The following is a 14,688-nucleotide window of genomic DNA, read 5'->3' on the forward strand; positions in this document are numbered from 1 at the left end:
GTTTGTGTTGTCCCCTCTCACAAAGGAAGGAGGAAAGGGTTCTCTGGAGCTGCGGTTACGCAGACACTGTCACGTTTGTTGGGCTGTAGTCCTCATGAGCTCAATGCCTCCTAACATTATCGTACTGGGGGCTAGGATCTAACATGGATGTTTGGAAACACAGATATTTGATTTATCAGTATTCTACCCCATCGCCCCAATTTCACATTCTTCCACACCCGAAAGCACACTAATTCCACCTTGACAATCCCACAAGTGTTAATTCATTCCATTATCGGCTTAAAAACCCGAGGCCCAACGGTTCACATAAATGCTATCCAAATCCATAACCGTTTGGATTTTCGGCATGATTCTTCCCAGATTGCTCTGCTCTTCAGTATGTTACATGCTTCCGAAACACAACTGTGAGGGCTGGGGCTACTGTGAGCTCTGTGGCACAACACTTGCTTCGCATAGGGGCAGCTGAGGGTTAAGTCCCTAAACAGAAGCAGACAGGCATGGGAACAGTCAAGTACACAGGCAGGCCAGCCAGAGAGTACCCACCCCAAAGGCAGAAGGGGTGAGTTCGAAACTCAACCTCAAACCTCAGCCATCTTCTTTGGCTTGACGCCGTTCCTTCTAGACCCACTGTGGAGGCAGTCGTTGCTGGATAAGGGATTGGCTCCAAGGCTTTTGTAGTAACCCTGCCACTGTGGTGCTAGGCAGCCTGGCCTCCATTGGTCCTCTGGGAGTTACCTTAGTCGGGGCTTCCCATGGTGGTCGCCTTCATGTCTACCCCAGACACACAGTCTGGGGTTGGGTGCCGTGGCTTTTTAGGGTACTGTTTCAGCTTTAAGTGGGCGTATCCGTGCACCCACAGTTTTGTTGGGTGTAGCTCAAGCTTCTCTGGGGCCCGAAGAGCTGCATTCTGACAGATGAAGAATATGGCAGAGTAAGGCAGGAATGAGGTACAGGCTGCAATGTGAGGTCCTCCACTTGCTTGTGGGCCCCTAGAAGCCATGCTGTCCTTGGCCCCTTGTTCTCTAGGCCTGTGGTGGGAGGAGGCCTGTGATGATTTCTAAGTTGTCTTTGGGGGAGGGTCTTGGACCACAGTGCATGGCTTCTCTTGTGAGGGCTGATGGATGAGTTCTTTGGCTCCCTGGTCATACTGCCAGTGTGATGGTTTGCATATGCTTAGCCCAGGGAGTGGCACTGTTAGAAGGTGTGGCCTTGTTGGAGGAAGTGTGTCACTGTGGAGATGGGCTTGGAGACCCTCCTCCTACCTTCCTGGGGGATGTTCAGTCTGTTCCTGGCTTCCTCTGGGTGAAGATGTAGGACTCAGCTCCTCCTGCGCCATGCCTGCCTGATTGCTGCCATGCTCCCACCTTGATGATAATGGACTGAACCTCTGAACCTGTAAGCCAGCCCCAATTAAATGCCGTCCTTTATAAGACTTGCCATGGTCATGGTGTCTGTTCACAGCAATAAGACACCCAGTGGTCCCTCCTGAGGAGTCTGCAAACTTTCACCTAGTTTCTTTTTTGATGAACAGTTGTGATCGAAATCATTTCTTTCCTCCGGAATTTTACTAGAAACACCCGGAAAACAGGAGCAAAAACAAAAATAAAAACACAAACCAGGTCTCGGAGCGCTTCCAGAAGGATTTCCTCAGCAAGTTTCATCTCTCACAAAGTCTCTCCCTTCTGTAGAACACCAAGATGTCAATGTAATTTGACCATGTTCTCTGTCACTTTATGACAAGGTGGCCTTTTCTCCAGTTTGCCATCGCATGTCCCTATTTCTGCCTGACACCTCCTCAGAATCACCTCTACCGTTCAGTTGTGTGTGTGTGTGTGTGTGTGTGTGTGTGTGTGTGTGTGCGTGTGTTTCTTTTAAACCAACATCCAGTCTAGCAGTCTTTCAGAAGCAGGAAGCTTTGTCTGCTCTTCTCTTCCTAAGACCTCACATAGTTGTCTTTAATAGTCGTTCAGAGTAACAGCAACTTTTCCAAAGTGTACCTTACAATGCTTGCAGTCCCTACAATTACCTAGCGCTAAGGCGGCTTCCACGTTTTTAGGTATTTGTTTCAGTAGCACACCATGTCTTAGCACTAGTTCCCTGGTGTGTTTGGGGTTATATCAGTCCTTTGTTTCATTGCTGTGGCAAAATACCAACAAGGAACTCAAGGAAGGCAGGGGAGTTATTTTGACTTGTAGTTTAAAGCATACACACCACACTGTCAGGGAAGCCATGATGGCAGGACTATGAGGCGTATTGTATCCACAGTCAGGAATCAAAGAGAGGAGGATGCTGGTGTTTCTATTACCATCCCTGAAATGGCTCCTCCCACACCTCCCCCTACCCAGTTGAGCCTTCTGGTAGCATCCCTAGAGACCCACAGCAGTTTGTCTCCTAGGCGATCCTAAATCACACTCATGTGTAGGTCCAGATTAGCTCAGGCAAGAATACTGTGACAGATACGGTGATGTGAGTGGCTTATATGACTAAATGCTTATTTCTCATGGCTTCAGAGGGTAGGACATTTAGTTCGAGGTTGTTGATAGATTTGAGTGTCTGGCAGGGCCCATTTCCTGGTTCATAGGCAGATTTATTTGTCCTGTCCTTTTGTAGAAGAAAGGTCAAGGGGATTCTTTGGGGTCTCTAAAGAAAGGGGCACTAAAGGGCTGGAGTTAATGACTTTTAAGGTCAATGAATTTATTAATGGCTTGGTAGTTAAGATTGCATTCTGCTCTTCCAGAGGATCCAAGTTCAATTCCCAGCACCCGTATTGGGCAGCTCATGATTGTCTGTAACTTCAGCTCCAGGGTATCCAGAACACTCTTCTGGCCTCTGTAAGGACAGGCACGCCTTCTGTATACACATAATTTAATAATGATAATACTATCACTGCTAATAAAATTGCAAAACAAAGTCACTAAACCCACACACGGGGCCTCTGCCTTCACAACCTTAAGCACGTCCTAAAGCCCCACCTCCTAACGATGTCACTCTGGGGAGTAGAATTTAATATGTGGATTTTGAGAGATATATTCTGTATACAGCATCCTCAAGTATAACATCTCTGCGATTATTATGTGAGCTTAATTAAAATGTTTAACTTATGGCAAGCTATAATCTCCTATCTTTCACAGTTTACCTTAAAAGACCATCAAATACAGCTCATATTTATTGTATTATGTGTTCTGATAGGATTCTTCATTTGCACACTAGTGAGTTAAAGTGTTATCAGGAAGAGTGGGCCTTGATGATGGGCAGCAGTAGAGAGAAGTGGACATTTTAAGGTTAGTGGAATGTGAATTTGTTCCTGGACCTGGGTCTGGGACTTCATTCCATGGAAGAACCAATGTCTGAATGGATGGGAGAAAGTAAGACTTTATTTACTGGCCAAATAATGAAGAAAAAGGGAGACTGCTCACAAATCAGTTTCTTTACCACAGGGGAGTAGGGTTCCATATATAGCACAAGAATAATGATGGACAGAAATGGTGTCATGAAAGGAAGAATACTTTTGTCTTCTCTGGTATGAGGTAGACCCTTCCAGAACTTTCTTTGACACTGCTTTCTTTCTTTCTTTCTTTTTTTTCATGGTCCGGTGGTTCCAGTCATGGGGGTTGGTAGATATCTTTAGCTTTGATGGGAGAAAAGAGAGACAAGGCAAATCCAGGGCAAGTTAAATAACCCTGTATGGTATTTCTGGGCACAAGTTTGTCCAGCGATCAACGTATCTCTATATAGAATCATACCTGAAGACTCAGGCAGAGGAGGGATGGACACAGCATGAAGGCAAAAGCCATACCTCTTCACCTTTCCCACCCACTCAGTAGACATTAACAAATCCAGGGGAAGAGTTAGGGTTTTGGCCAAATTGGCCTTCAAAACTTGGAACAATAATTCAGGTGACTGTAACCGACTCAAAGAAGTATTATTCTCAGGGGAAAAACCATGCGAGAAGCAGGGCTTCTTAGCTGCATGGCCTCTAAGTGACCGAGCGAAGCACAGGGTCTGGGGGACCCCAGTTTGCTTCAGTGTCCCCCAGTGTCACCGCTGAAGAGATTTGTGGAGAATGCGATTTGCCCCTAACACGCCATCTAATACCTGAACTGAGTCTGGGGGCTTCAGAGGACAGAGTTTGCTGAGCTCATTTGCAAAAGACTCATCATTGCAGCCCTGAACAAGCTTACAGCCCCATGGCTGAGGTTTCTCACCAGGAAATAGGACAATTTTTCCTGCTAGTCACTAACATGTTGTTAAGATCAACAAGTTAAAAAACCTGAGTGCACGTGCTTGCTTGGCCTGGGTGTTCTGACCCCCACATTGTAAGTGCTGGGCAAACGACACAATCTGCTACAATGTAGCATTTTCCTCTGGGACTTGAATTGGTGGAGAACTACTGCGATCATACAAAATCACCTATGTTATTTTCAAATCTGCTCACGGGATACTGTTTATAGCCAAAGAACTATTTCTGACTCAAAACTAGTCTGGTGATGTGGGGAGTAGGTAAGAAATGAGGGAATATCTACCAGGGTCAGTTTGGGATCAAATACATGCAGGTATGTTCAAACTTCTGATGGGACGAGATGACCGTGTTGCCTTCTACAAAGCTCACATTTGAGAACTGTTGCATCAATTTCCAAAACAAAACAAAACAAAACAACTAAATTATTAACCAAGCAACCCAACAACCAAAAACCCACCCCAAACCCAAAATTTCACAAGACCTGGTTTTGTAACGTTTTAAGTAAGTTATTTTTTTTTTTTAAAAATCATTCTACTGTTTAAATTTTTGTGGCATGGGACAAGGGTAGTGAAGCAGCAAGTGACCATTTGCTTTTGTAGCCTATTGTGTATTACAAATTAGACAACCGGGTGTTGGAGAGGCGGTTCTGTGGTTAAGAGCACACATTGTTCAAGTTCTGTGTTCGTTTCCTCGGATCCACATCAGGGAGTTTACAATTGCCTATAACTCTAGCCCCTAAGGGGACCTTATGTCTCTGATCTCCACTGGCACTCACACACATGTGTACATACCCACCACCGTACCATTTATTTAATTGAATAATTAAAAATAAAATGAATCTTAAAGACTAGAAGGGCACTTGCTTGAGCAGCTGACATTCACTGAGTAACTCCTGTGTGCAGGGCATTGTGGAAACTGCCCTGAAATTAATATAAGGGATGGCGTTTCTTGTGGGTCTGTATTTCTTTGGGAAGATGAAACATATTCCCATAAATCATTACCGAGATGGGGTAGCCAGGTGTGGTGGCATCTGCAATTCCAGCATCAGAAAGCAAAAGATCACTGTACATTTGAGGCCAGGTCAGCCAGGGGCCACAGGGTGAGACGTCGTTCACAAAACAGTAAACACAGAGCAAGCTGTGCAAAGCACCAATTAAATACAGTAGGCCGCTAACTCGTCAGGGGAGGAGGACTGTGGGAACTGAACTGGGAGCACGAAGGAACAGCTTCATGCTTCTTGAGCAAAGAAAATATAGATCAAGTTCTGCTCCATAGGCTGAGTGGGGCATTTTGCAGGGGTAGCAGTTCGAACAGAGGCACTCTCTAGGTCCGTTAACAGAACAGGCAGTGGAATATTCTGAGCGGGGCCCATGTAATCTAAGCTGCAGAAGATCCGATGTTATATAAGGCCAAATATCTTGGGGCACTTGCCCACTTAGGGTTGGCATAAGGACAGAGACTACTCAGTGAAGCCACTCGAGGAGGGATTTAAAAAGTAGAGAGCAGCACCAAACGCTTCCAAGGAGTCAGAGAAAATTCAGTTGAAACACGTCCAGGGGATTTGAATGACACAGAGGTCTGCAGTGCGTAAATTTCCCTGTTGGGAGGGAGATGGAAAATAGTTTATGGAAAGAGTCAAACACTAATCTGTCTAAGACGAATGTTGTTCTTTTGCAAGCGAACACAGGTAAATCAAAGAAGCGTGCTCTTTGTGTAGCTCTAATAGGTCCCCTGTCAAAGACCCTATTGTGAAGATATCGCATGCTTTGGTCACAGGAAATGGAGAAATCAAGTTGGTACCAGTATAAAGTTTCCTCCATGGTTAGCTTTCATAGTGCTAGACGGTGCTATATGGTAGGTTGCTAGGGTTAAAAAAAGATCAATAGTTTTACCCAGCTATGAACCCTGTGAACTACCATAATGGACAAGATAGACCCATGGGTGCTGTAGTGACACAAATATGGAGGTAACCAACTGCTTTCAGATTGGATTTAAGACCAGAGCCACAGGAGGAAATGCATGCTTGGAACTGTCAATTTGGCTAATAAATTACTATTATTTTGCCAAATGGACATGGTGTCACACTGCCCTCTAAATTCATATTCTTATGCCTATTAATCAGAACAGTTCTTAGGCATCAGAGAAAAAAATTTGTGGGATGAACTGTGGGAAATGTAGAAACTCACATCTGGTCAATGTGTGGAGTACAAACATTCACGGTGCTCTCAGCTACAAATGGAGCATCTATATGCTGCTCCCTCCCGAGGCTCAGGGACCATCATGGAAGACAGACAGGAAAGAGGGTAAGAGCCGTAGTCAGGGAGGACTGGACTGCACCGTCTTTGGGACATGACAGGACTACTACACTCAACAACTCACGGAAGGTCAAGCTGGTTGGGCTGGTGTGATGGATCAGTAGTTAAGACACTTGCTGCTCTGCAGAGGATCCAGGCTGTTTTCTTGGCACCCAAATGGTGGCTCACAATTGCCCCCAGTTCCAGAGTCTCTGGCATCCTCTTCTGGCTTCTGTGGGTACCTCACACATACACAGTGCACATACATACATATATGTACAAATACATACATACATGCGTGCACACACATATGTACACACATACATAACACATAAAATAAAGATGCACAGATCTTTTTAAAATGTCAAGTCAGTTAGCGGTGTTGTGGGGGGGGATGAGAGGCTCACAGGACCTCACCCATAACTGAGTAAAAACAACCAACCACTGTTGGCTTCTGTGGGGAGAGAGAGTCAGTTTTCTTTAGGGGTGTGTCCCCCGATGGGTTGACCATGCTTTACTAAATGTCCCCACACCCATGAGTATATGGACAGCAAAAATTGGACTTGAGGGACTATTACAAAACGGGGGGAAAACCCATAAAGTTGGGAGGGGATAGAAAGTCAGGAGTGGGTCTGGGAAGAGTTAGGGGGATAAATAAGGGGAAAATATGGTCAAAATACATTGTAGAAAATTCTCAAAGGATTAATAAAACTGTTCCACTTAAAAGAAACGAAAAAACAAAACCTCGGTTCCAGCCAGCAACATCTGCCGGGAGCTTCCGAGATGGATTTTTTTTTCTTTATGATGAGAGGATAGAGTTATTGATCAAGCGGTAAAATTTCTGTGTCTCTCGGTAGTTTTCAGTCTCGGGGGATAGGAAAATCAGCGCCAGCTTCCCAACCTCACACAGCCTGGTGTTTGTGAGGTCACGTGTGGATCGCTCAGCACCACGTCCGACAGAGAACGGGTTCACTCAGAAATGACGATCTTGTCTATGACCTCATCGGCGAGGCTTTCCCTTCTCACGTGGTTCTTGGCTGCACTGGTCCAAGTCTACCTTAGAGAAGTATGATTGCTGGAGATGTCTAGTATTCGCTTTGTGAGTGCAATGCAAAGTACTTCTGAGTGGCTCTGGAAAAGAGCCTGGTGAAGCTAAGGGCTGGTATGATTTTTAGAGTGTGATAAATACTTTCCAATGTAATGATAAAAGTGAAAAATGGAGGCTGAAGTGATTTATTATATCTCCAAGGACGGTTTTCTGGCATTTACATTTCATTATAAATTATATTTTCTTCCTCACAGTGTATCATTGTCAATTGTTGGAATGCCTCATGAAGTATAAACAAGAAGTCTGGAAAGTAAGTTTTGGGTCAAGATTGGCCCATATTTACTAACTGGATTTATATGAATTTTATCAATGACGTATTATAACCGTTGCTTTGATCAGATTTATACTTGTCTTGTAATTTTGATGCGATTAACCTACACTTTATTTTTACTGGTAAAATTATCACTTGCAACAGAAATCAAACTTCAAGAACAGAACTTGACAGAATAATTGAATGTATCTCATTCATGGAACCAGGCAAATATCATATCGCATGACAGAATGACTCCGATATAAAAATGCTTAAGATTCGTCTTTTTTTCCCCCAAACAGCAGACATGAATTGTTAAGAAATGTTATTAGGAAAAAATATTTCTTTAAACTAAGTGTTTGGTATGTGGGCATACACTGTTGTTAAAAAAAAAATCTTTCATTCGAATCTCATTAGAGGATTAATGGACAGTGCACTTTTGAACCCTCCCTGAGGGCATCATTTGTAGGACACATAAACCAAACCCATGAATAAATGAAGAAAATGACACGCTAACGTAATTTAATCTGTGAAGTGCACCTGGTTGATGGGATCCAGGGAAACGACCCGCCTTCTCTATTAGAATTATTTATTGGGATTTTTTTTACTGCTTTGGTTCTATTGGGTGGGTGATCGTTACTTCTATCTGACATGTGTCCCTTCCTCCGGCAGGATCTTTTGTATGTGATTGCCTATGGGCCTTCCCAGGTGAAGCCTCCCGCAGTGCAGATGCTTTTCCACTATTGGCCCAACCTGAAGCCTCCCGGAGCAATAAGCGAGTACAGGGGCTTACAATACACAGGTAAGGAAGGCAGAGCTCTGTGGCGGTCGTGTCCATCTCCCTCATGCCGCCCGCGCCTCGCCTCGTGTTAGAAAGACCATCTTAGATGGTTGACATTGCCCTTTTCGGACACTGGGCTTCAAAAGAAGTCAGCGCAGTAGTCCAGGCTCTTAGGGGAGGCTGAGGCGGGAAGATCACTTCAGCCCTGGCATGTAGGGAACCATCCTAGGCAACATAGAAAGATCACATCTCTTAAGATAATCGAGTGTGCTGCTGCACGCATATGGTGATCCCGGCACTTGAGAGGTGGAGGCAGGAGGATCAGAAGTGCGAAGTCAGTCTTGACTACAAATCAGGTTTGACAAAGTCACTGTGGACTGTAAGAGAACCCATTTCAAAACAAAGCAAAACACAACCCAAAGAAAAATAAGAAAAACCAAAACAAACAAAAAACCATCACCACCACTACCACCAAAGACCCCTTAATTATACCAATTAAAGTATTTATGATGTCACAGCAGATTGCCTAAACCCCTATCCTGGTTACTATGCGAAGGGCGTATGCTTTACCTAAGATTAATTACTACACAACCATAAGTGAGAGGGGTATGGCTGGCTGTTTACCCCTTAGCAGAAGCCCCAGCTGCCTAATTCTGTTCTTGTGAGGGCCTGGCTGTGTTTTCAGTGTCACCAGAAGAGTCTCATCACGACAATCAAACAGTGGCATTAAATGCAATGATACAGTTGGGCACGGTGGGCTGGTCTTATGACCTTAGCACCATACAGGCTGACATTAAAATCTCTGGAGTTCAAGGCCAGCCTGGGCCACAGAGTGGATTATAAGACAGCCTGGGCTATATGAAAACTTAAAAAAAATAGTAACAGATAACTACCAAGAAACTTTCATACAGAAAGATAGATGGAAAGAGTGGCTGACACAAGGTTCTAGGTTGCTGTTTATGGTGTAAGAAACCCCCAGTGCTGAATGGATTTTTCCGATGTCCATGCACACCTCTCCTCAAGGGTGCTATACATGTGTTTTACACTGTGGAAGGCGGATTCCAAGTGGTCCAGACTAGGATAAGAAGTGGTCGCAGCGGTATACGCAGGGAACAGTGGACAGAGAATTTGCTGAATTGCTTTTTATTATCATTCTGTATTACAGATAGTAGAGAATGTTTCATTGTTGCGAGATGGATAATTTGAGTGTAAAAGCCAGCGAATACTTAGCACATCATTAGGGTGAAAAGTGAAATGGCTGATATACTTGACACTGACCCTTTTTGTAGGGTCCCTGTGACGTTTGAATGGGAGATCAATACCAGTGAGATCTACCTATGCAATAACTATCCGATGAGGTAGCTGAGCCCCAGGCATTGTAGATTTGTTATTGATATAAGAACCAACACAAAGGCAGCCTTCATTAAATTGAATATAGCCTAGAAATTCATTTTATTCAACAAATATTTATGGGGTGTCTGTTAGCCGGGCATTTCTCTGTATTGCAATGTGGAAAGCAAAACACCTTATAGTCATTAGCGTCTTGGAGCTTTCAAGCTCTGTGTGTGTGTGTGTGTGTGTGTGTGTGTGTGTGTGTGTGTGTGTGTGTGTGTGTTTGTGTGTGAAAAATCCAGAGACAGTTTTCTAGGGCTAAGTACTAAGGTAGAACAAATCACATGTTTCTGCAGGAAACATGGAAGGGCTTCTACCTCATTTTGGCTGTAGCTGAGTCTGGGGGAGTTTTGTTAAGGGGGTTTTAGCTGGAAGGCCAGGCTGTGACAGGTACATAACCAGACATGGGAAGAGAAGAAGCCATGAGTGCATAAAACGGGACTTTAAGTAGAAGGAACTTCAGGGCTTGTGAAGTGGATGCAACAGACAGCTCGGTGATGTTTAGAACTGGAATATGATAAGCCAATTAGACAATGGAGTGAGGTGGCCAACAGAGAGGTGGCAGTGCCTGCAAAAGACATGGGGTTGTCTTCTAACAACAGAGGGATTTCCTGCTGTAGGCTTTGATGAGACTCACTGACCAGAGCATCCCCCAATCCCAAACACTGACAGTCATTTCCAGTCATGGGGTAGCCAAAGCCTCTAGCAAGGACCAACTAAGAAATCTTTAAAACCGGTTCAGTATTCGCAGGCTAAGATCAGAGCCATCCTCTCTCGTTCTCTTGGCCCCATGGAGAGATAGTTGACTAGGACTTCACTCACAGTCCATCCTTGTAATCATGTGTCGCCTCCCTTGTTCACTGCTGAGATCCACGTGCTACTTTGTAGCCTCAGTGATAAGTGACTTTCTTAGAATTCCCAGGCTAACAGACCACAAAGGAGACAGAAAGCCATCAATGTGGTCTGTGTACTGCTGTGTGTCTAGCACCAGCTACTGTTCTGTTGGATTGTTGTTCACACAACTTAGGATGTTGAGACTGTCACCATACCTGTGTTGACCAGGCAGCCATGTTGAGGGGTAGCTTGTCAGACATTTCTAGGAGATACAATCTCACAGCTGATGTAGGGTCCTCTAGCTCTTACAAACTTTCCCATCCCTCTTCTGAGATGTTCCCTGAGCATTAGGTGCAGGGATTGTATTGTAGATGTGTCAGTTGAGGCTAGGCACCTCCGGATGAGTGTGACCGTCTGTTGAAAGAGATTTCTTCAATGAGGAGTAAGCACCATACTTACCAATCGAAGAGGTTCCTAAACCCATTTCATCTTTAATGTGTGTGTGGTTTGCACGTATGGGATCCAGAGATCAATGCCAGGTGTCTTGTCCTACTCCTCGTTACTTTATTGTTTGAAACAGCTTTTTCTCTGAACCTGGATGCCCTGGTAGATTGGCTGATCAGAAATCCTGGGGTACCCTTCTCTCTCTACCTTCCCCGCATGCAGCCGTGCGTTACTTTTTACACGGATGCTGGAGTCAAACTCAGGTTCTTTTGCTTCTGCAACAAATGCTTTACTGGATGAGCCATCCACCTCCCCAGCTGTTCCCCACCTTTTATTATAAAAATTACCAATACGGGAGCTGGAGATATGCTGAGCAGTGAAGAGTACTGGCTGCTCTCCTGGAGGTCTTGGTTTCAATTCCCAGCCTCCATAGGGCAGCTCACAACCACATGTAACTCGAGTTCTGGGGGATCCGATGCTCTCTTCTGGCCTCTGTGGGCACCGGGCACACATAGCAAGTAAAACATTCCAAGGAAAGCACCCCCACGAATAAAATGCAATAAAACGAAAGAGAATTTCTGGTTACAGCATACCAAATAGTAAATGACTTAGTCTGTGTAGCAAAGTTGTCATTTAGCTTCCATTTAACTACATTGCTAGACAGCACAGAGAGAATGGGAGGTGCGCTGGAAGGCTAAGCTTGATCCGGGTTATCAGGCATGCCGTATAAGGTAACCCGTGGTAGCGGACTTGGACCTTTGAGGTGAGTCTATGAGAAGGTTGGACCAGGACTTTCTGTTGTGCTTTTTCACCATTATGTTCTTTCTTCTCTTCAATTATCTTGATTTTCTATCTACACAACTAAAATCTTGTAAGACGGTTTTGCTGGTGCATTTTGTACATGCAGAAAACCCCAAGTAAGTGTGTCAGGAGCCTGTCCCAGTGTCCTCCTCCAGCGTGGTCTCCTCCTTCCAACAGCAGAGGTTAAGTTCTACTTGAATTTGTATTTTATAAAAATGGAAGTGTCCATTAGTAGTTGTGTGTGTGTGTGTGTGTGTGTGTGTGTGCATGCACATGCATGTGTGTGTTATCTGTGTGCTAAAGATAACTGCTGTCTGTTCACTTTTATTGCTACACATAGTCCATAAAATACGTGTGCCACAATTTTCCTGACTTCTCTACTCTCACCAGACGTTTGGGTTCCTAAATTTTGGTTGTTGAAATATTACTACTCTGAGCTTTTTTGAAATGTCCTTAATATGAAATATACATATATGTATATATATATATATAAAATATATGTATGTGTATATATACATACAATGGGCCTGCTGTCCTACACATGTACTCAACTTTAATAAACAGCTTCCTGGTTCAGTTATGCTAATACACACTCTCATTACGAGTATATATTTATTGTGATAGCTTCGTTAAGCATTACTTTATGTCTCATATCATTATAGAACAATAAACTATATTTCCTCTCTAATCTGTGAGACTTTTATGGCTTCTTCTGAATCCGTGATTCAACATCGATCATATTAACTGCACACTGGGCTTTCAGTATGACATTCCTCCCTGTGCTCGCAACGGCGAGTCGCATTTTTATTTACCAATCTGTTACAGTTTTATTCAGAAAATTATTGTCCTAGTCAATGTTTTGTTGCCGCAAAGAGACACTATGACCACGGCAACTCTTACAAAGGAAAACATTTAACTGGGACTGGCTTACAGTTCCGAAGTTCAATCCGCTGTCATCATGGCAGGAAGCACTGGACCATGGAGGCTGATATGCCAAAGAGAGACTGAGAGTTCTATATCTGGATCTGCAGGCAGCAGGGAGAGAGAGAGAGAGAGAGAGAGAGAGAGAGAGAGAGAGAGAGAGAGAGAGATTTGGACTGACTTGGGCTTTTGAAATCCTGAAGCCCACCCCTAATCAATAAGGTCACACCTACTCCAACAAGGCCACACTTCCTAATGCCTGTCAAGTAGTGCTTCCCCTTGATGACCAGGATTCAAATATATGAACATATGGGGGCCAATCCTATGCCAACCACCACAGTTGTTGTCTGTCCTTAGCACATGAAACGTCTCCCCATAGAAATCCCAATGGTTCATCTTGCAGGAAAGCTCGAGACTGAGCTATAGTTGACTCTTGTACTGATGAGAAGGATTTGGTTTCAGTCTTGTACATGCGGATGCCTTCTTTCCCCTGTATCACCTGTTAAAGAACGTGTCTCTTTTGTTTTTCTAAGCAATGCACCTCTTTTGGTATCTTCTCCCAGTATGAAGCAGTTTATGGTGCTTGCCTTAGACTCGGTCTTCCGCTCTACCCCCCTGTTGCTATGGCTGTGCTGGTTTTGTTCCTGTGGATCTGTGGTGTAGCTTGAAGTCAGTACTGTGATAGCTCCAGTATTTCTCTGTTTGCTTAGCATCACCTCAGCTATTTTTATAGGTTTTCATGTTTCCACATGGATTTAGGGTTGTTTTGTTCTAGATCTGGGAAGAGCATCACTGGACTTTGGAGGAGATTGTATTGGGTTTTGCATAAGAGTGTTCGATAACATGGTTGTTCACAGAGTATTTTCCTGATCCGTAAACGTGGGAGCGCTTCCTATTTTTCAGATGTCTAACATCTCTTTCTTCGTGTTTTATAGTTTTCTTTGTAGGGATCTGTCACATCGTTGATCAAGTCTATGCCCATGTGTTCTATGTTAGTGTTGACGCCACTGTGATAAGGATTGTTTAACCGATCTCTTTTTCCAGGAATTTATTGTCGGCATATAAAGCTACTGATGCTTTTAAATGTTGATTTCTGTGCCTTGAAACTTTGATGAGAGTATATTGAACAAATCTAAGAGATTTTTTTATTTGGTGTGGATTTTTTAGGGTCTTTTAAGAGGAGGTTATATTATTGGCAAATAGGCATAATTTAACTTCTCCGTTTCCTCTTTGTGCCCTCTCCTCCGCCTGCCTATTGCTCTGGCTGAGTTTTTGAGCACTGTTGTAAGAGAGAGAAGATGGAGGAGGATTGCGTCCAATTCTGGGTTTAAATAAAATGCTTTCCGCTCCCTCCCTCTGTGGTACGTTGGCTCTAGGTCTGCCAGGGTGTCCTGAGTTACACTAAGGTATGACCTTTCATTCCTGTGTGTGTCATGGTTTTTAAGCACGAGGGAGTGTTGGCCCTTGTCAGAGATCTTTTCTGAGATGATGCTCACCTTTGCTCAGGCTAAACCTGTGGCGTTTTCTACGTTCCCGCACGGTTTGTTCTTTGACCGGTAGATAGCTGATAAGGGCGAGCTGTAGTTTTCTTCTTGTGTGCTCAGATAACATGTCTTGTACTAT

At 44.0% G+C, this 14,688-nt stretch overlaps 1 protein-coding gene across 18 annotated transcripts in view; it reads left to right on the top strand.

Annotated features, from left to right (window-relative positions):
* Unc79 (unc-79 subunit of NALCN channel complex) overlaps positions 1–14,688 on the top strand; it is a 246,811-nt gene that overhangs the window by 63,051 nt on the left and 169,072 nt on the right. For all 18 annotated transcript variants that reach the window (XM_087553452.1, XM_087553459.1, XM_087553463.1 and 15 more), the window contains 2 exon segments: positions 7,837–7,892; positions 8,565–8,694. In XM_087553452.1, the coding sequence (XP_087409578.1) occupies positions 7,837–7,892; positions 8,565–8,694 (186 nt within the window).

Source organism: Rattus norvegicus, chromosome 6 (assembly GCF_021556685.1).
Source record: "Rattus norvegicus strain SHRSP/BbbUtx chromosome 6, alternate assembly SHRSP_T2T, whole genome shotgun sequence".
Lineage (NCBI taxonomy): Eukaryota > Metazoa > Chordata > Mammalia > Rodentia > Muridae > Rattus > Rattus norvegicus.